General features: G+C 31.8%; 1 protein-coding gene across 1 annotated transcript; it reads right to left on the bottom strand.

Moving 5' to 3' along the window:
* Nucleotides 1–5,120: 5,120 nt before the first annotated feature.
* Nucleotides 5,121–6,880, bottom strand: LOC139854928 (transcription factor MYB41-like). The gene is made up of 2 exons (XM_071844200.1): nucleotides 6,615–6,880; nucleotides 5,121–5,793 (listed from the first exon to the last, which is right to left on the bottom strand). The coding sequence occupies exons 1-2, from the start codon at nucleotides 6,878–6,880 to the stop codon at nucleotides 5,121–5,123; spliced, it is 939 nt and encodes a 312-aa protein (XP_071700301.1).
* Between the last annotated feature and the right edge of the window lie 15,350 nt (nucleotides 6,881–22,230).

Here is a 22,230-nt window from a genome sequence, read left to right on the forward strand (position 1 = left end):
GCATAAAGCATATAGGTATGTGATATAACAAGGAGGTTATATACGTTTGAGTATGAATAGTAACAAATATAGGAGTTTCAAAAATCATGGATAACATTTCATGTAATACATATGTAATACACAAAACTATGATAGATGACATAGGAATGTCGAGAACGGTGTCGCATTTAAATGTGGTGGCGGAATTGAATAGTACTTAGGAAAGTGATCAGAGTTCTTAGGTTGGCTCGGCATTCTAAGATAAGTAAAGTTTCTAAAGTATAGTGTAGCATTTAACAGTTTAAGGCAACAATTAAAGGCACTATAGTCAAGGAAAGTTGTAGTCCTACATTGCTAAGGTACCTAATTGTATAAGGCACACATAAAATGCAATCCTGGTTCTCTACATCAGCCTGCTCTGATACCAATCTGTCACACCCCCAAAATGGACCAGGGGTAATTGTGACCAATCATATCATAACACAGTTGTATAAGCGAGAACGACTCTAAATGAGACGTTTTATTTATTAAATAAACAGCGGAAGCATTATTCAAAGTTTTACATCATAAGAGTACAGTAAATGAAAAATGTCTTAAACAAAATGATAAATATGAATGATGGACTCCATGCAAGCAGCAAAGCATACATCAATCATCTAGTAGCAAGTAGCAGCTAGCTCAATCATCACCTGAGACAAAACACGCTTAAAGTGTCAACCAAAAAGGTTGAGTGAAATTCATAGGTTTATAAATAATATCCAAAGTTTTAGACCACAAGATTTAGTTTAAAGTTGATTGATATAGAAATATCAATCTAAAAGTGTTGCTGCATTTTGTAATATCGCTACTAAACAAGTTTACCCTATGACACCTTGTACTGTCAGTGTCGTGGAATCATTATTATGTAACCAAAGACCAATGGTCGAATGGTTAGAGACGTTACTCTCAATAGGCCTACTCACAATAATTAAGTTTGCATTTAAACGTAGCAATTAACGATATTACGGTAGGGATTTAGCATGAATCAAAACATGACAGCATAGTTAACAATTTAGTACTTGTGTCTAAGCGTAAAACAGTTATAAAGCAAGCATGTGTCTCACCCCAAAAGTTATAAAATAGTTATGAAACAGTAAAAAGTGGGGCTATGAAGTTCACCTTAGTAGAACACGAAAGAATTGAACGGAAGGACGTGACCGAGATCTCAACCTAGAGATAGAACGTATGATCAGACATTGCCTAACAGACAATAGTATATAGTACTATATTGATAGTAATGGTTCACTAAAGAATTTCTATTTTCGGAAGGTTACTATTTATGGAAAGTTTCCACTTATAGTAATTTTTCAATTTTAGAAAGTTCGGGTTAATCTTTAGCAAGATGTTGTACAACTCTACTCAAACTTCGTTGCTATCAAATAAGTCAGGAATGACCAGATGTAACCGGGGGCCCAGGATTCTTGACCAGAATCTAAATCATGGCATTCGAGATCCACAAGCTTACCCATAAATGGCAACCTAGACATCATTCACTTACGACCGTGAGTAGCGATGAAGTTCACATGAATTATACATTATCTTTGATTAACCTTCACTTTAGGTGTATACACACAACGAATTATTAATGTACTTAATAATTATATATGTGATAATATAACCTAAGTTTTATTTAATATTTAGTTATTATACCTTAGTATGTCTTATATATATTAAATATAATTACCTTTAAATAAATACCTAAATTACTTCAAAAATAATAGTGTTTTATTAATCGAACATTATTCAAAAATGTCTAAATAATAAATTAAATATCTAAAAATTACATACATAATTTTTATAGTCTTAGTTAATCATATAGATTAGTAGAAAAATTTAAGAAAACGTTTTTATTATATTTTTGTATTTATTTTTGTTTTTACCCTTAATGTATTCACAAAACAATTTTAATTCTACGTAATTACTAAATAAACCCAAATAATTATTTTTATAATTTTTATAAGTTTCTATCAGTCTAATAACCTGTAGAAAAATATTTAAAAAAATATTTTTTATTATTTTATATTTATTCTTAATTTACCTTCAAATTACATAATAATAGAGTTTAATTATATAATAAATACCAATTCGACCCAAGTAATTATTTTTATAATTTTTTCAGATCTATATAAGTTTTAAAAACTCAGAAAAAAATTATATATATTTTATTTTTGGTTAAAAGTTTTTATTACGAATTTTACATTGTTTTTACGTTTAAACACTACATAATTCGTATTTAATTATAAATAATATTCCATAAACTATCAAAATTATTTTTATGCATCATAACACTTATAATACTAATTATAACATATAAACATAATTAATTTCGAATTTTACAAAGAATATACAATAAATATAAATATAAATGACAATATTGAAAAAAATTAATAAAAATAGAAAGTACCTCAAATTTTCTTCAAGGTTTTGAGAGAATAACTTAAGTTTTTGTGTTTGGCAAGAAAAAATGAATGAGGAGCCATGTATTTATAGGTAAAAAATGGTTGGTGAAAAGAAAAAAAATAATAAAATAAAGGTGCCAATTTTGACAAAATAATAAAAACATGTTAAAAATGTTTTTAATAAGTTTTTGTTTTTGAAAATATTTAGTCAAAATTCATGGGCTCATTATTTAATTTATAAAAAAAATCTTATTTCTTTTTATTTTTATTTTTTTTATAAGCTAAAAATATATATATAATGATTAAAATAACTTATCATTTAATTAATAATTATGTTACATATAGTTTTAAATATAATACGCATTAATATTAACTAAAGTTATTTTATATAATTAGTGTAAACTTTAGTTAACAGAACGTGTCGACTAAAAATAAATATTTGATCAACGTCGAATTTAATTATATATTACGTATGGATAACAACCCTATAGTCAAATTAGTCAATTCAGGCATGGAAATATGAGGGTTGTTATATAGGGTTTTCAAGTAGTGAGAGTTAAGGTACGGGGTGTTTGTTTGGAAGTTTCAAGAAAGTGAGAGAGAAGGTTGGTCACAAGCTTATATAATTAGGCTAAATACAATACCCCATCACACACGGGTATTTACCAGTTATCTAATATCTTTCGTACTTAATTTGACTGCCCTAACGGAGTCCAAATTATATAAACGAACCTGTTCTGTGACCCTTGTCACAAACTGGTCTTAACCAAATAATAAAATAATACTAAACATATAATTAAAATAAAAACATAATTAACCACACAATTATGCCTAAGGGCAATAAAGTCATCTTACATCTAGGCCCGATCTGAGGATGTTACATTTTGTACGTTTGTAAACAAAATAAATGGATTCCATTTATTCGAGAATGCGATTGACGGGATTGTAAACTGTTGAGATTGTTTGGGTTGTTTGAATTTTTGGATTATTTTGGTTGCTAGACATTTTTTTGTTAAAGAATGTAGAGAGAAATGTAGAGAAAAAGAATAAAAATCGCTGTTTGAAAATGAGGCAACATGGTGGCTTAAAAAAACTATTATATAATAAAAGAATCAAAAATATCCGGTAAACGGATATTTTTTTTAAATTTCCAACGGTTGCTCAACCAATATTTCAACGTCTCACCCACGATCTTTAACCCCGTCAGATTTGAAAAACGGCAAAAAATTGGTATCGGCTCCGTGTGCTTCAAGTAGTAAGCTCATCTCAAGATGAGTGATCTTCTATTCTGACTTTCTCGGAGCCTGTGTAGCACAAACGAGCGACGGGTTCTCTGCCCTGCGGGGATGGAGCGACTGAAGTTTTGAGACGAGAGAAGGTCACGGCGAGACGAGCCAATCTTTAAATTAAAATAATCAAATTAATGAATATAGTGGGTCCAGGTTTTTTTTTTTTTTTTCTTTCAGGAAATATGGCATTCATGGTTGTAGTTTAGTCCTCGTTTGACGTGCCTGTGAGGAAATTGTGTTAATGTTGGGAGTGACCTTATGAACTCTGAACTGTGGTTAACAAGAGAAGGGTAAATGCAAGGAAAAATACTAAACAATGTGCTATATTTATATGTATTATGTTAGATTCTAATCCAGTTGATAAGAAAACTTAGCTACCATTGAAGAACATCAAATTAGTAAGAAATCAACACAAAAGAACAGACTGACGAGTTACCAAACATGTATTCAGAATTCTGTTGTTCATTAAGGATTAATTAATCAATAAAAGGGGCATTCAAAGCGTAAAATTGAAGAAAATTGAGGTCATTTTCATGGAAGACTTTAAATAATTAGTTGTTAAAATCTCAACAAACACACCTGTGTTAGAAGCAACTGATAACATTTCCCATTTCATCTAACTTTATCTGCTCCAAGATTTTCTCATTCACTAGCTGTTGTCCCTCAATCGTAAGCATAGGTTCTGTGATCATCAACATATTGTTTGAATTTCGGCGATTTTTTAACAACGGCAAAAATTTTAATAATGAAAATATATTTACATCGTCTCGCCGTCTCTTTTTAAAGAGATTCATAAAGCGGTTTGAATCACCACGTCAACGCATTCTATTAATTCATCATATGCATTCATCAATGGAGCATAGGTTAATTGATCACTCATGTTTGTTGGGTTTATAATTGTTAGAGTATTAGAAGACAGACATGACGTCATCACGTGAGTATGACCATATTCACGTATTTTGAAGGACACGTTCAAGATCTATAAAGATGTTTTATATTTAGTAAATATATTGTAAATTATTTGCTAGTTATGTTTTGTATTTATTTCCTTATTTACATATTGTGTAAACTGATGTAATATTCCTATAAATACATGTATATCCACCCGAATAATTTGTGTGGAGTGTGGATAATTAAATCTTTCAATAATCAAGGTAAGTTTCCACTACTTTACTATCATTATCCATTGACACACAATACCGTGCAATACAAAAAAAAGTAATTCTCCGTTTCAATTTCAACGTATACATGTGGAATATATATACATTATTTGACTTGTATAAGTTTAATGAACAAGTGTCAAACATAGAAAATAGAAAATAATAAGAAACTGCTAAGCATTACAATCTTCAGGAATCAGTTCACCTTTATCATTCTAAAAAATACGTTAAAATAATTTCAATAACTTCTGATGCTAAATCTTCAAAAGAGAATCATAATAATCGTCAAAACCAGCATCAAAGGCATTAGATTGCGGCGGAATGTTCATAGTTAATATATTGCTGGTTGGTTCTTGAGGAGACAATGAGACTAAACCAGGAAGTTGATCATGATTCTCAATTAATAATCCATCACTCGAATTTTTAAAGTCGATAAAATTTTGATCAAGAAACTCGTTTCCATCTGCGTAGCTCACCATCAAGCTTGAACTAGCCGAATTATGTTCATTATGTGGTTCCATAACTGCATTGTTTACATACTTGGACCAATCTTCAGTAGGATTCATCATATGGTTGTTAATCATGTCATCAATCTGTAACTCGTTAGATTGTGGATTCAACAAAGTTGATTTGGTCACATTCGGTGAGAGTAAGGGGTTCAAGTTTATGATTTGCAATATATTTTGCAACAATTGATCATTAATGGTAGTCAATGGGCTCATAATGGTTGGAACCATGAATGGGAAGTTAGATGGCGAAGTGGTTAACTTGGAAATAGCGTCGATAAAGATATTAAGATTAGGAACTGGTTTATGTGTTATTGGGTCAATTCCGGCCTTGATGAACTTTTTGCGAACATGAGTGTTCCAGTAATTCTTGATTTCATTATCGGTCCTTCCTGGAAGTTGTGAAGCAATTTTCGACCACCTACACAAATTATTCCAAATTTTATTTTATTTTATTTTTTCGGAAGCGGATGTTTTTATTAAACGGAACATATCAAGACATTATTCGAATATACATGATGAATATACATGATGACGGTAGAACATGCTAAACCCAAATTACATGTAAATAGGGTTGAGATTCTCTCATGTAACTTGACCTATCAAGTTATTTTTCATGCATAAACAAAATGTAAACATAACATAATAAATACTTATATACTACCTAATAAATAGTGGACCCCTTATTTTTTCTATCACAAACCATCTAACATGATCAATCATGTTATTTTAAAACTTAGAGAAAATTCTTATTCTTTAAATTAAATAAACATTTCTACTTCTGAAGGAAATCAAAATAAATAGAAATAAATTAGCATCGTCTTCTAATGTATCTTTTGAAGGTTTCTTGTTATTGAAGATAGTTTTCTTTTTATACTTCCAGAACATCTATAAAGCAGTTTGAATCACCATGCATGCTTTTGAATGTTCATTGTTATTAAAGGTAGCAACAAAGTACATGCATGTCGAAGTTTACAATTGATACATATTCAATTGATCTAGGAAAGATCATTATTTAATTATAGCCACCTTTTATGTTTTTGACGATTCCAGGCCCATTAACAGTTTTCAACAGAATAATAACATCAAGAGCTATGTTTAGTAAAATTCTATATATAAGTTCGAACAGATTAAGTTAAATCGTTAATTTCGCAGCAAGTAAAATTTGAGAAAATGAAATGTACCAACGACGTAAAGTAAATAAAATTTGAGAAATTGTGATCCAAGAGAAAGAAAACATACTTATTTCCAAGAGCGGAATGAAGGTTAATGATAAGATTCTCTTCTTCTTCCGTAAACTTTCCTCTTTTAATATCGGGATTAAGATAATTAATCCATCTCAATCTACAACTCTTACCGCACCTATTCAAACCAGCACGTTTAGGTAACGCTCGCCAACTATCATGCCCATTTTTCTGAATGAAGCCGATAAGGATCTCATCTTCTTCCTCAGTCCATGGTCCTTTCTTCAAATCCCCACTCTCAGTACTACAAGGAGGCCTACCCATCTTAATTCAAATTTACATAAAATTGTAAATTTTCCTAAGTGATGATGTATATGAAGAGTGAAGTTGTGATAACTAATTGAGACAATTGTGTTTCTTATATGCAAAAAGTGTGACGTGTGTTAAACAATATTTTCAAAGTAACTGTATTAGTTATTTGGATTAGTATTTTATAAGAACGCTTAATTTATGCACGAAACGACGGAATATATTATAAGTTGCTTAGCAACCATCTTGGAGTTTCTATGTTACCTTTTTGATTAATGTGATTTTTCTAATTAACAACAAACAATTACTTTAATACTAACATGTAATCTGGACATTCTTAATTAATCTATCGATGTGCTTAATAAAAACAACATAAGTGAAAAAAATTATTCGATCATGTAGGATAACCTACTTGATATGTACACCTCAATATGGTATGTCCGAGCTTAATGTGTGTATCACAAACTAAACTCTAATCATTAAACTGAAAAGACAATATTGCTAAATATAATTTAAATTAAGATTGTTCTTAGTAAATTTCTAAAATAGGAACATGAAATCGTTCACGTAATAAAGGTATATACTACTCGAGCCTAGTCCAAGTTCGACTAGGTTCGAGTTCATCTTTTTTAAAAATTTAATTAGCTCGAGCTTAGATCGTTTCGATCGAGCTTAATATGCTCGTTTAGGCTAGCTAGCGAACTTGTTCGAGCTCGAAAGAAGCTCAAGTTTGAGCTCGTTACTGAACAATTTATAAATTATGTTCAAACTTGCGTCCAAGCTCGTTTACGCTTGACTCGAATCGATCTCAACGAGCCGGGCTCGAATAAGTAACATTATAGAAAATAAAGTTTACTTGACGTTGTTTGTTTGAATAAGTGACATACAGAGTATAACTTATTAGGGGAACCTGAACGTGTTAGTGTATTGGTGATCATGACATGACTTTTAATAAGGGAGGTCAGGATTCGATCATCATGAGCTGCAAAATATTTTTCTTGAGGTTACTCGCTCGTTTCATGGGCTTTGGAGGTCTCGAACATCTTACATACGTGTCTCACCCATGAGGGTTTTACTAAACACGATGCTCATATATATGGATTCGCTGTCGGGGTTTCCTCATGTGGGGTGGTAGGACTGTAATGTTCATCCCTGAAATTAATAGGAGGGTGGGTTCCGACATCACGTTTGGACTGCGTAAGTAACTCCTAACCGCCTCTCTCTCTCTCTTTCTCTATCTCTCTCTCTCTCTCTCTCTCTCTCTCTATATATATATATATATATATATATATATATATATATATATATATATATATATTTGCCCAATATATATATATATATATATATATATATATATATATATATATATATATATATATATATATATATATATATATATATATATATATATATACATATATATAACTTATTAGGGGGACGTACCATAGTAGTTTGTAGAATGGTAAACTACGCTACCTCCATTAAAGAAAACAAGTGTCAACCAAACTTTACCAAATCTTTGATCATGACCTCATTTTGATATCCATTTTACAGATTGTAGCGTACATATATCCTTTTTCTTCCGTCAAAAGATACATTTTCATCGATTTGAAATATATAGAATTTCACCTATACTACCTACCCAATGTTTTCCGGGGATTTAATTCGAATTAGTTTGTCTGTTTGGAATTGTGAATTTGTGATTATTATTGTTTGTTCAAAATGTATATAATCCGCAAAAAATGTTACTGTCTGCAGTGGCGGAACATAGAGCAACCCAAAGGGGGTATCCGCCCCCCCTGGATTTAACGGGAAAAAAATTTTACACTAAAAAAAAAAAATTTTACCAAAAAATAAGGTTTTTTTTTAGTGTTCGCCCCTGCTGACAATGAAAAATTTATTAAATTTTTAGACCCGCCCCCTCTGTAATCGGGTTCAAGTTCCGCCGCTGGTCTGTCGGATGAAAAAATAATTATTTGTGTTTTGGTAGAAAGAAAAAGCAATTCTAAAAAAGCAGAGTTGAGACATGGTTTCTCAAAATGTTATTTCACGAATGCAAAAGTTACTTTTAAAATGCAATCTCATTATTGAAAGAAACATGCACGAATTTCATAAACTAAAGTGGTTGCTCAACACACGCATTCAAACTCAGCAAAGAAATTCATCTAGAAAAATTTCATTGAACTTTGATCATATATAGCAAATGTCAATAACGTACATACTACATACTCTATAGTTGTGTATCCGTGGGAAAAAATTGGATAAAGTTGTCAAGTTAAATGATTTAAAATCGCGGAGTTAATTATACGGTGTAAATTTTTTACTATTACTTTATCATTATTATTACATTAACCCCTTGTATATATATATATATACTAAAAGGCTAAAAGGCGTGCTCATATCGGCCGTTTTGGCCCCACCACGCTTTCAAAACGACACCCCGACGACATGTCGTCGGAAAACCCAATGTATTTACAAAACCAACCCCTTAACTACGTCAACTTTACAATTTTTCAGGGGTATAAAACAAAAAGTTATTATTTTATTCCAAAAACATAAATAAACTCCACCTGAATTGTTAACGGGCCGTATCTCCTCGCTCGCCTCGAGTTAAATTTCACCGACTACACCGTTAAATTCGAAATATTTTTATGAACAAAACGAAACTAACTAGAATCGAAACGGACACTTTTTAAAAAACGCTAAAAACCACGACAGTCCGTATCTTCCCGCTCGCCGCGAGTTAAATTTTTTCGAAAGCAACGTCAGACTCGAAATAATTTTATGAACAAAACGAAAATAAGTACGTTCGAAACGGACACTTTTTAAAAAACGTTAAGCACAAAGACAACCCGTATTTTCCTGCTCGCCGGGAGCTAAATTTTTTCGACAGCACCGTTAGACTCGAAATAATTTTATCAACAAAACGAAACTAACTACGTTCGAACCAGACAATTTTTAAAAAACACTAAAGACGACGACACCTACAACAGCGCTTAACATGGGCCGTTTTCCTTTCTGTAAATACATAGAGGTACGTTAAATATGAATATGCAGACTGAAAACCTCCGCCGCATCGCGAGGGCCGGATCCGGACTAGTTAATATTAATATTAATTAATTAAGATTATTATTATTATTATTATTATTATTATTATTATTATTATTATTATTATTATTATTATTATTATTATTATTATTATTATATTATCATTATCATTATCATCCGAAAATGATAAGGGTCAACCTGATGATTTTCAAAGAATATATAGTATATACTCCCTCCGTCTCATTCCAATAGTCCACAGACAAAAAACACGCAGTTTTAGGAAATCTCACTAATTTTATTTCTCCACCAATGAAATATCTTCTCTCTCAAGATCCACCAATGAAATATCTTCTTTCTTTTCTATTTATGAAAGTGGACTATCAGAATGGGACAGCCCAAAATGGAATACTGCCCTATTGGAATGAGACGGAGGTACTAGTTGATATATAACCTGTAGGGCTGCAGATTAAATAAAAGAAACAACAGACAATCAAGAGCAAACCAACTTGAATTCAACTTACTGATCCTAATGATATCTAACAAGAAAGATGGTCACACGTTTCGCTGCTAAGTTAAATGTTGTTCTACAATGATTTGAAGTGTTTTATAAAGGTGTATTGTTTAATTACATATGTTATATATATTACAGTAGATATTTGTACGAAATGGTGTGAGATAATTTTTACATATATGAGATTATTTTTTAACAAAACATAATCAACCATATTGATACAAAATGTTTGTTAGTATTTATTAAGTCTGGTACGTATACAATAAAAAAATTCATTATATTTTTATTACAATATTATTTAGTTTTTTTAATAATCCTAATTCAAAATAAGTTAAAGTATTACACTCTATTTATTTAAGTAATTCTCGTAGACAAATAAAACTAATATAAAAAATATACTATATAAATAAAAGAAGCTAAAAGTTCATGGTGTTAGATAACACAATTAACCGAAAAAAAGAAAGTGACTACTGCACTTCGGTATGGATTTATGTTGATAAACTTATATATTTTAACCTCAATAATAAAAAATAAAAACCGTTTATCACTTTTTTTTTTTTTTTTTTTTTTTTTGTATCTTTAGTTTACTCTACTCAGAAGCTAGCATAGGCTATTTCAAAGTAGCAAATGATTTAGAATAATGGTAAAAAAAAGATCGTTTAAGAAAAACTAGTAACTTTGGTTCACACAAAAAGAAAAGAAAAAAAGGAGTCAAAACTTTGAGTTACATTAAACTATAAAAATGAGTTGAAATCAATATATAAAAAGTAGTCAGAGCTAAAAAAACTCGTGAATAGTTATAAAAAAAAACTCGTGAATAGTGCTCCAGCTAATCAGAATGCTTAAAAGCATGTTGTCTTTGGTAGATATAGTAGACAAGGGTAATTTCATTTTATTATTTTGTTTTGAGTAAAAATCAGATTCATACCGCTATAGTAAAAAGGGAATTATAATTTTTGTTTATTTTATTGAGAAGAATATTATAATTATATTATATTATAAATATATTCAATTAGAAAAATGAAATTGACACTGTTTAATTTATCTAAAATTGTAATTAAGTCCAAATTGAGGGGAAGTTTAAAAAGTTACACTTAGATTGATTTTAGCTTTTTTTAGTGGATAAATACAATTGGAATGTAATGATATAACAATATCGAAGCCCGCCTCCATGGTTTACTGTTGGGTATGTTGAGGTCCCAAGATCAAAACCAGCATGGACACTATTTATTTCTGGACTATAGCAATTGGGTTTAGTGTAGCGGGCTGGCCCAATTACTTGTTGAAGTAATTAAACGACAATTTCGATGTTAATTATTTATAATGGGTCATCCGGATAAGTGGATGAACTTAAGTATATTTGAAATAATCATTTTATTTTTTAACATCAAATACACGACGCAACTCAAACTAGCAATCTTAACTTAGGTTGACACCGCTAAGACAAAAGCTAGTTTACATCTGAATAATCTGGATCGGTTATACTCTAGAACTCATTATATGTGAATCATTGGATTGAGTTATAACTCATAAATCATAACTAGAGATGACAATAGATAATCCATTCACTAATATGTATCTAACCAGATCCATTTATAATAGGTATTGATCTAAATAGTCGAATAATGAATATGGATATAAATGATCTAAATATTTTGTGGATCAAATTGAGATGACAATTTATCATGCATTGATATATCTCATATCACACACACACACACACACACACACATACATATACATATATATATATATATATATATATATATATATATATATATATATATATATATATATATATATATATATATATAGTGGTAGGATCAAGAGGGAAGTAACCATTCGGGGGGAAGCGGGGGGAAGTAAAAACTTTTTTTTTTTCGTTTTTAGAAAAAACTTTGTTCACGAACATTATAGATGAGATGAAAATATGAACATTTAGTAGAGACACTTTGTGATAAATGTTTTTATTTTGGCGGGAAAACGCTCGAAGAAGTAATATATAACAATTATCGTGTTTTTCGAGCGTATTTTGAGGTTTTAGCTATTGGGGTTTAGATATTAGGGTTTATAGGGTTTAGATATTAGGGTTTAGAAATTTAGGGTTTAGGGTTTAGATTTAGGGTTTAGATTTAGGATTTAGATTGAGTTTTTAACACGAACGGTTTAGAGTTTAGGGTTTAGTGTTTAGGGTTTAGGGTTTGGTGTTTAGGGTTTATGGAATAAACCCAAAACACCAAACCCTAAACCCTAAACCCTAAACTCTAAATCGGGCTAAATTTTACTTCACAAAACATGAAAAAAACGTTCATATTCTTCACAAACAATATTATCTTGAATGTTATTTTTGTCGATCGTTTTCTCGCCTAAATAATAACATTCATCACGAAGTGTCTCTTCTAAATGTTCATATTTTCGTGTGATCTTGATGCCGGGGAAAAAAATCCAAAAAAAAACGATTTTTTTTTGCTTCCCCTCGCTTCCCCCCGATTGGTTACTTCCCCATTGATCCTGCCCCCATATATATATATATATATATATATATATATATATATATATATATATATATATATATATATATATATATATATATATATATATATATATATATATATATATATATATATATTTCAAATGAGAACCAATAAATAAGCGAGAACCAAAATATATGAGGGTAAAAAAGTAAATTGCATATATATAGTCAATTCCTGTTTTAATTTATTCAATTATTCAAAAACAATTAAAGTCAAATGCAGCGGTTACATGCTACAATTTAAGAGATCGGTTTCTTAAGCATGAATCCAATTGACAACCCAACATCACCCGTATCACAGTGCAACACATTCATTAACGAAAATCCCTACACTCAACACGGAATTTCTGCTTCTCTGATCTTTTTTTATCAATTCCAAATGTCTGAAATTCAAAAAGAAGTGCGTGGATTGCAGAATGAAAATATACCAAATACCGTAATTCAATCAAATGAAACAGTGATTTTTGACTCCCGGGAATTGGAAGATGTTAATGTTATTCATGAACTTTCGTATCCTCTTCAAATTGAAGGTAAACCGTTATGAAAAATTTGAATTTAACATATGTTCAATTATTTTGTTTATTCTGAAATTGATGGGCAATATTCGTGAATCGATTTGATACTTACTCACAGACCATTTTCTTATTGCTGGACAATGTTCAATGAATTATGTGTTGTTCATTTGATACATATTCATAGATCAATTATGTTTTTAATGTTATGTTAACAATTTTGTCTATCAGGTGCATCAACATCTAGTTTGTTTGCAACAGAGCGAGTAACCTGAAGAAGAAATACAGAGGTGAATTCATTACAAAGTGGTCAAGAGCTGGATAAAATTCAAGAACCAAATGTTAACATCGAAGACCCGAGTGAGGATCATATAAAAAATAAGCATGTACGTCAAAGACAAAAAAAGAAGTAGTTTACTTGATGTCATAATTTACAAGTTAGGTTTTAATAGTGCTATTGCTAACTTGTGATCTCTACTGTTTTTCTTTTTCATTAGCATAGTTATAGATGAACATTTGTTTATGGTTTTTCTCTACTAAATGTGTTACTGTATAATAGAAATATGTTTAACTGAAAGAACATAATAATCAATTTTTTTTTCTACATCATCAGTTCATTTTTTCAATTACTACGTTATAATTATGTATAATCAAATATACTCTTTTGCTATGATGTACCCAGTCAATTATTCCATTGTTGTGTTTGATATGGGTCAAATTATATAATACATTTGGTATATGGGTTGAAAGTTTCACTACAATGAAGCTATGGCTCAGTTTAGAACTCGTTCTTATGGTGTATTAAACTATGGGTCAAATTATATAATACATTTGGTATATGGGTCGAAAGTTTCACTACAATGAAGCTATGGCTCAGTTTAGAACTCGTTCTTATGGTGTATTAAACTATGGGTCAAATTATTTAATTCATTTAGTTTATGGGTGCTATTTTGCACTAGTTTGGGTCAAATGGGTGACTCTTCACCTATTTTGGGTCTGAATTGACATTTTTAACCATAGGAGTAGTAATTCGCTTACTTATACGGAAATTTCAACCCATTTACCAGTAAATGGGCCAACTGGCGTCATACTATGTCTATAAATACACACATTTTGAGCAATCCAACTCCCCTAATATTCGAATATGATCTTATCTATCACTTAAAGACTACAACCCAAGTAACTGTTACAATTAGTGATATTATCAACGCATCCCCAGCTGGTCATTTTTATACCTCGAAAACAAAAGTGTCAAAATCTGCTGCTGCTTCATTAAATAACACTTGCTGCTACTCAAACTTTGATAATTCAAATAGCTATTTGACAGATTATATATACACTACAACTAAACCAAATACCAATGATAAAATTTAATATTTGGAGTTAAAAAAACTTGTTCTACATTCCGAAACTAGTTTAAATTTGGAGTATAAATTTCATGTATTGAATCGTAGTATACAACGGCTTTGGTGAACATAATGTTCGAATAGATGGCAGTGTAGCCTCATCTTCATCTCCACTATTCGCATCACGGTCTAGCTTGTTAAAACCTTCAGCATCTCTATTTTCAAGCTTATCATTTCTAATTTTCTTCTTACTTTTACCCTTACTTTTATAAGTAACATCTTCTTCTTTAAAACATGTTGAACGTTTTTTTGCTGCTCCGTTCATTTTTTTTTCTAACTCAGTTCCTACGAGAAAATAACACACATAGGTTAACACACACAATGCATATTGTTCATTATCTAACTTACAAATGTGAACAACTAAACTTATTAACATACTTATTATATGAACATCTTCTGAAGTATATTTCACTTACATATATGAACATGTAACATATTTAATATGAACATGTACATAACCAACACATGTGAACATGTAACATAATATGCACATCTGCATACTAGACAAATTGTGAACATTTTCGAAAATGTGAACAAATTAACAAAAAATGAACATGTTACTAAATATGTGAATACGTTAACAAGTATTTGAACATGGTAACAAATATGAACATGTTCCAACTACATACTACATATTCTAAAATCAACATGTAACAAACTGAAATGTCCCGTTCTTATTGATTAAAAACGTTCCATATTAATTGATTTCGTTGCGAGGTTTTGACCTCTATATGAGACGTTTTTCAAAGACTGCATTCATTTTTAAAACAAACCATAACCTTTATTTCATAAATAAAGGTTTAAAAGCTTTACGTAGATTATCAAATAATGATAATCTAAAATATCCTGTTTACACACGACCATTACATAATGGTTTACAATACAAATATGTTACATCGAAATCAGTTTCTTGAATGCAGTTTTTACACAATTTCATACAAACATGGACTCCAAATCTTGTCCTTATTTTAGTATGCAATAGCGGAAGCTCTTAGTATTCACCTGAGAATAAACATGCTTTAAACGTCAACAAAAATGTTGGTGAGTTATAGGTTTAACTTATATGTATCAAATCGTAACAATAGACCACAAGATTTCATATTTCAATACACATCCCATACATAGAGATAAAAATCATTCATATGGTGAACACCTGGTAACCGACATTAACAAGATGCATATATATAAGAATATCCCCATCATTCCGGGACACCCTTCGGATATGATATAAATTTCGAAGTACTAAAGCATCCGGTACTTTGGATGGGGTTTGTTAGGCCCAATAGATCTATCTTTAGGATTCTCGTCAATTAGGGTGTCTGTTCCCTAATTCTTAGATTACCAGACTTAATAAAAAGGGGCATATTCGATTTCGATAATTCAACCATTGAATGTAGTTTCACGTACTTGTGTCTATTTTGTAAATCATTTATAAAACCTGCATGTATTCTCATCCCAAAAATATTAGATTTTAAAAGTGGAACTATAACTCACTTTCACATATTTTTACTTCGTCGGGAAGTAAGACTTGGCCACTGGTTGATTCACGAACCTATAACAATATATACATATATATCAAAGTATGTTCAAAATATATTTACAACACTTTTAATATATTTTGATGTTTTAAGTTTATTAAGTCAGCTGTCCTCGTTAGTAACCTACAACTAGTTGTCCACAGTTAGATATACAGAAATAAATCGATAAATATTATCTTGAATCAATCTACGACCCAGTGTATACGTATCTCAGTATTGATCACAACTCAAACTATACATATTTTAGAATCAACCTCAACCCTGTATAGCTAACTCCAACATTCACATATAGAGTGTCTATGGTTGTTCCGAAATATATATAGATGTGTCGACATGATAGGTCGAAACATTGTATACGTGTCTATGGTATCTCAAGATTACATAATATACAATACAAGTTGATTAAGTTATGGTTGGAATAGATTTGTTACCAATTTTCACGTAGCTAAAATGAGAAAAATTATCCAATCTTGTTTTACCCATAACTTCTTCATTTTAAATCCGTTTTGAGTGAATCAAATTGCTATGGTTTCATATTGAACTCTATTTTATGAATCTAAACAGAAAAAGTATAGGTTTATAGTCGGAAAAATAAGTTACAAGTCGTTTTTGTAAAGGTAGTCATTTCAGTCGAAAGAACGACGTCTAGATGACCATTTTAGAAAACATACTTCCACTTTGAGTTTAACCATAATTTTTGGATATAGTTTCATGTTCATAATAAAAATCATTTTCTCAGAATATCAACTTTTAAATCAAAGTTTATCATAGTTTTTAATTAACTAACCCAAAACAGCCCGCGGTGTTACTACGACGGCGTAAATCCGGTTTTACGGTGTTTTTCGTGTTTCCAGGTTTTAAATCATTAAGTTAGCATATCATATAGATATAGAACATGTGTTTAGTTAATTTTAAAAGTCAAGTTAGAAGGATTAACTTTTGTTTGCGAACAAGTTTAGAATTAACTAAACTATGTTCTAGTGATTACGAGTTTAAACCTTCGAATAAGATAGTTTTATATATATGAATCGAATGATGTTATGAACATCATTACTACCTCAAGTTTAGTAGGTAAACCTACTGGAAGTGACAAGAAATGATCTAGCTTCAAAGGATCTTGGATGACTTGAAGTCTTGAAGTAGGATCATGACACAAAAACAAGTTCAAGTAAGATTTTTACTCGAATTAAGATAGTTTATAGTTATAGAAATTGAATCAAAGTTTGAATATGAATATTAACTTGAATAAGAAAGATAACCTACTGTATATAACAAAGGTTTCTTGATCTTAGATGATTACTTGGAATGGATTAGAAAGCTTGGAAGTAAATTAGTAAACTTGAAGGGATTTTTGAAGTGTTCTTGAAGTGTTCTTCCTATGATGATTATAGCTTGATTCTTGAAGTGATTTTTGATGAAGATGATGATTAACTACTGGAAAAATACGTTCATAATAGTGTGTGTGTGTGTTGAGAGAGAATTAGAAAGAGAATTGGAAGTGAAATGGAGTGAATGATGAGTGGTAATTGGTGAGTGGTGAGTGGGGTTAAAAGGAGTTCTAGTTAGTTGACTAGCTCATGGTAGAAGTTAAAATTGATTAGTCATATATGACATAATCAAGAGTGGAATCCCATGCTAGTTCCTATTGGTATATATCCATAGTAAGTACGTTTTGAAGCTGTGTATAATACGGGTAAGAATACGACTAGAATTCTTGATGAAAGAAAAGAATGGGAAAGTAACTGTAACCATTTTCGTTAAGTATGAGTGTTTTGATATATGTCTTGAAGTCTTCCAAAAGTATTTTAATACATCTAAATACACTACATGTATATACATTTTAACTGAGTCGTTAAGTCATCGTTAGTCGTTACATGTAAGTGTTGTTTTGAAACCTTTAAGTTAACGATCTCAATTAATGTTGTTAACCCATTGTTTATTATATCTAATGAGATGTTAAATTATTATATTATCATGATATTATGATATATTAATATATCTTAATATGATATATATACATTTAAATGTCGTTACAACGATAATCGTTACATATATGTCTCGTTTCGAAATCCTTAAGTTAGTAGTCTTGTTTATATGTATATAACTCATTGTTAATATACTTATGGAGATACTTACTTATCATAATCTCATGTTAACCATATGTATATCCATATATATATCGTCATGTCGTTTTTACAAGTTTTAACGCTCGTGAACCGCCGGTCAACTTGGGTGGTCAATTGTCTATATGAAACATATTTCAATTAATCAAGTCTTAACAAGTTTGATTGCTTAACATGTTGGAAACATTTAATCATGTAAATATCAATCTCAATTAATACATATAAACATGGAAAAGTTTGGGTCACTACAGTACCTACCCGTTAAATAAATTTCGTCCCGAAATTTTAAGCTGTTGAAGGTGTTGACGAATCTTCTGGAAATAGATGCGGGTATTTCTTCTTCATCTGATCTTCACGCTCCCAGGTGAACTCGGGTCCTCTACGAGCATTCCATCGAACCTTAACAATTGGTATCTTGTTTTGCTTAAGTCTTTTAACCTCACGATCCATTATTTCGACGGGTTCTTCGATGAATTGGAGTTTTTTGTTGATTTGGATTTCATCTAACGGAATAGTGAGATCTTCTTTTGCAAAACATTTCTTCAAATTCGAGACTTGGAAAGTGTTATGTACAGCCGCGAGTTGTTGAGGTAACTCAAGTCGGTAAGCTACTAGTCCGACACGATCAATAATCTTGAATGGTCCAATATACCTTGGATTTAATTTCCCTCGTTTACCAAATCGAACAACGCCTTTCCAAGGTGCAACTTTAAGCATGACCATCTCTCCAATTTCAAATTCTATATCTTTTCTTTTAATGTCAGCGTAGCTCTTTTGTCGACTTTGGGCGGTTTTCAACCGTTGTTGAATTTGGATGATCTTCTCGGTAGTTTCTTGTATAATCTCCGGACCCGTAATATGTCTATCCCCCACTTCACTCCAACAAATCGGAGACCTGCACTTTCTACCATAAAGTGCTTCAAACGGCGCCATCTCAATGCTTGAATGGTAGCTGTTGTTGTAGGAAAATTCTGCTAATGGTAGATGTCGATCCCAAATGTTTCCGAAATCAATAACACATGCTCGTAGCATGTCTTCAAGCGTTTGTATCGTCCTTTCGCTCTGCCCATCAGTTTGTGGATGATAGGCAGTACTCATGTCTAGACGAGTTCCTAATGCTTGCTGTAATGTCTGCCAGAATCTTGAAATAAATCTGCCATCCCTATCAGAGATAATAGAGATTGGTATTCCATGTCTGGAGATGACTTCCTTCAAATACAGTCGTGCTAACTTCTCCATCTTGTCATCTTCTCTTATTGGCAGGAAATGTGCTGATTTGGTGAGACGATCAACTATTACCCAAATAGTATCAAAACCACTTGCAGTCCTTGGCAATTTAGTGATGAAATCCATGGTAATGTTTTCCCATTTCCATTCCGGGATTTCGGGTTGTTGAAGTAGACCTGATGGTTTCTGATGCTCAGCTTTGACCTTAGAACACGTCAAACATTCTCCTACGTATTTAGCAACATCGGCTTTCATACCCGGCCACCAAAAATATTTCCTGAGATCCTTGTACATCTTCCCCGTTCCAGGATGTATTGAGTATATGGTTTTATGAGCTTCTCTAAGTACCATTTCTCTCATATCTCCAAATTTTGGTACCCAAATCCTTTCAGCCCTATACCGGGTTCCGTCTTCCCGAATATTAAGATGTTTCTCCGATCCTTTGGGTATTTCATCCTTTAAATTTCCCTCTTTTAAAACTCCTTGTTGCGCCTCCTTTATTTGAGTAGTAAGGTTATTATGAATCATTATATTCATAGATTTTACTCGAATGGGTTCTCTGTCCTTCCTGCTCAAGGCATCGGCTACCACATTTGCCTTCCCCGGGTGGTAACGAATCTCAAAGTCGTAATCATTCAATAATTCAATCCACCTACGCTGCCTCATATTCAGTTGTTTCTGATTAAATATGTGTTGAAGACTTTTGTGGTCGGTATGTATAATACTTTTGACCCCATATAAGTAGTGCCTCCAAGTCTTTAATGCAAAAATAACCGCGCCTAATTCCAAATCATGCGTCGTATAATTTTGTTCGTGAATCTTCAATTGTCTAGACGCATAAGCAATCACCTTCGTTCGTTGCATTAATACACAACCGAGACCTTGCTTTGATGCGTCACAATAAATCACAAAATCATCATTCCCTTTAGGCAATAACAATATAGGTGCCGTAGTTAGCTTTTTCTTCAATAACTGAAACGCTTTCTCTTGTTCATCATTCCATTCAAATTTCTTCCCTTTATGCGTTAATGCAGTCAAGGGTTTTGCTATTCTGGAAAAGTCTTGGATGAACCTTCTGTAGTAACCAGCTAGTCCTAAAAACTGGCGTATGTGTTTCGGAGTTTTCGGGGTTTCCCACTTTTCAACAGTTTCTATCTTTGCCGTATCCACCTTAATACCTTCTTTGTTCACTATGTGACCGAGGAATTGAACTTCTTCCAACCAAAATGCATACTTTGAAAACTTAGCGTACAATTCTTCCTTCCTCAATACTTCTAACACCTTTCTCAAATGTTCACCGTGTTCTTGGTCATTCTTTGAGTAAATAAGTATGTCATCAATGAAAACAATGACAAACTTGTCAAGGTATGGTCCACACACTCGGTTCATAAGGTCCATGAACACAGCTGGTGCATTAGTTAAACCAAACGGCATGACCATAAACTCGTAATGACCGTAACGTGTTCTGAAAGCAGTCTTTGGAATATCATCTTCTTTCACCCGCATTTGATGATACCCGGAACGTAAGTCAATCTTTGAATAAACAGACGAGCCTTGTAGTTGATCAAATAAGTCGTCGATTCTCGGTAGTGGGTAGCGGTTCTTGATGGTAAGTTTGTTCAACTCTCGGTAGTCGATACACAACCTGAATGTACCATCTTTCTTCTTGACAAACAAAACAGGAGCTCCCCACGGTGATGTGCTTGGTAGAATGAAACCACGCTCTAAAAGTTCTTGTAATTGGCTTTGCAGTTCTTTCATCTCGCTGGGTGCGAGTCTGTAAGGAGCACGAGTTATTGGTGCAGCTCCTGGTACAAGATCTATTTGAAATTCAACGGATCGCTGTGGGGGTAATCCCGGTAATTCTTTCGTAAATACATCGGGAAATTCTTTTGCAATGGGAATATCATTGATGCTCTTTTCTTCAGTTTGTACTTTCTCGACGTGTGCTAGAACAGCATAGCAACCTTTTCTTATTAGTTTTTGTGCCTTCAAATTACTAATAATATGTAGCTTCGTGTTGCCCTTTTCTCCGTACACCATTAAGGGTTTTCCTTTTTCTCGTATAATGCGAATTGCATTTTTGTAACAAACGATCTCTGCTTTCACTTCTTTCAACCAGTCCATACCGATTATCACATCAAAACTCCCTAACTCTACTGGTATCAAATCAATCTTAAATGTTTCGCTAACCAGTTTAATTTCTCGATTTCGACATATATTATCTGCTAAAATTAATTTACCATTTGCTAATTCAAGTAAAAATTTACTATCCAAAGGCGTCAATGGACAACTTAATTTAGCACAAAAATCTCTACTCATATAGCTTCTATCCGCACCCGAATCAAATAAAACGTAAGCAGATTTATTGTCAATAAGAAACGTACCCGTAACAAGCTCCGGGTCTTCCTGTGCCTCTGCCGCATTAATATTGAAAACTCTTCCGCGGCCTTGTCCATTCGTGTTC

This window comes from Rutidosis leptorrhynchoides, chromosome 6 (genome assembly GCF_046630445.1).
Source record: "Rutidosis leptorrhynchoides isolate AG116_Rl617_1_P2 chromosome 6, CSIRO_AGI_Rlap_v1, whole genome shotgun sequence".
In the NCBI taxonomy this organism is placed as follows: Eukaryota; Viridiplantae; Streptophyta; class Magnoliopsida; order Asterales; family Asteraceae; genus Rutidosis; species Rutidosis leptorrhynchoides.

Coding starts and splice junctions, on each gene's coding strand:
- LOC139854928 (XM_071844200.1), bottom strand. CDS start 6,880: ATGGGTAGGCCTCCTTGTAGTACTGAGAGTGGGGATTTGAAGAAAGGA. Junction 5,794..6,614: donor CATTCCGCTCTTGGAAATAA/GTATGTTTTCTT, acceptor TAATTTGTGTAG/GTGGTCGAAAATTGCTTCAC.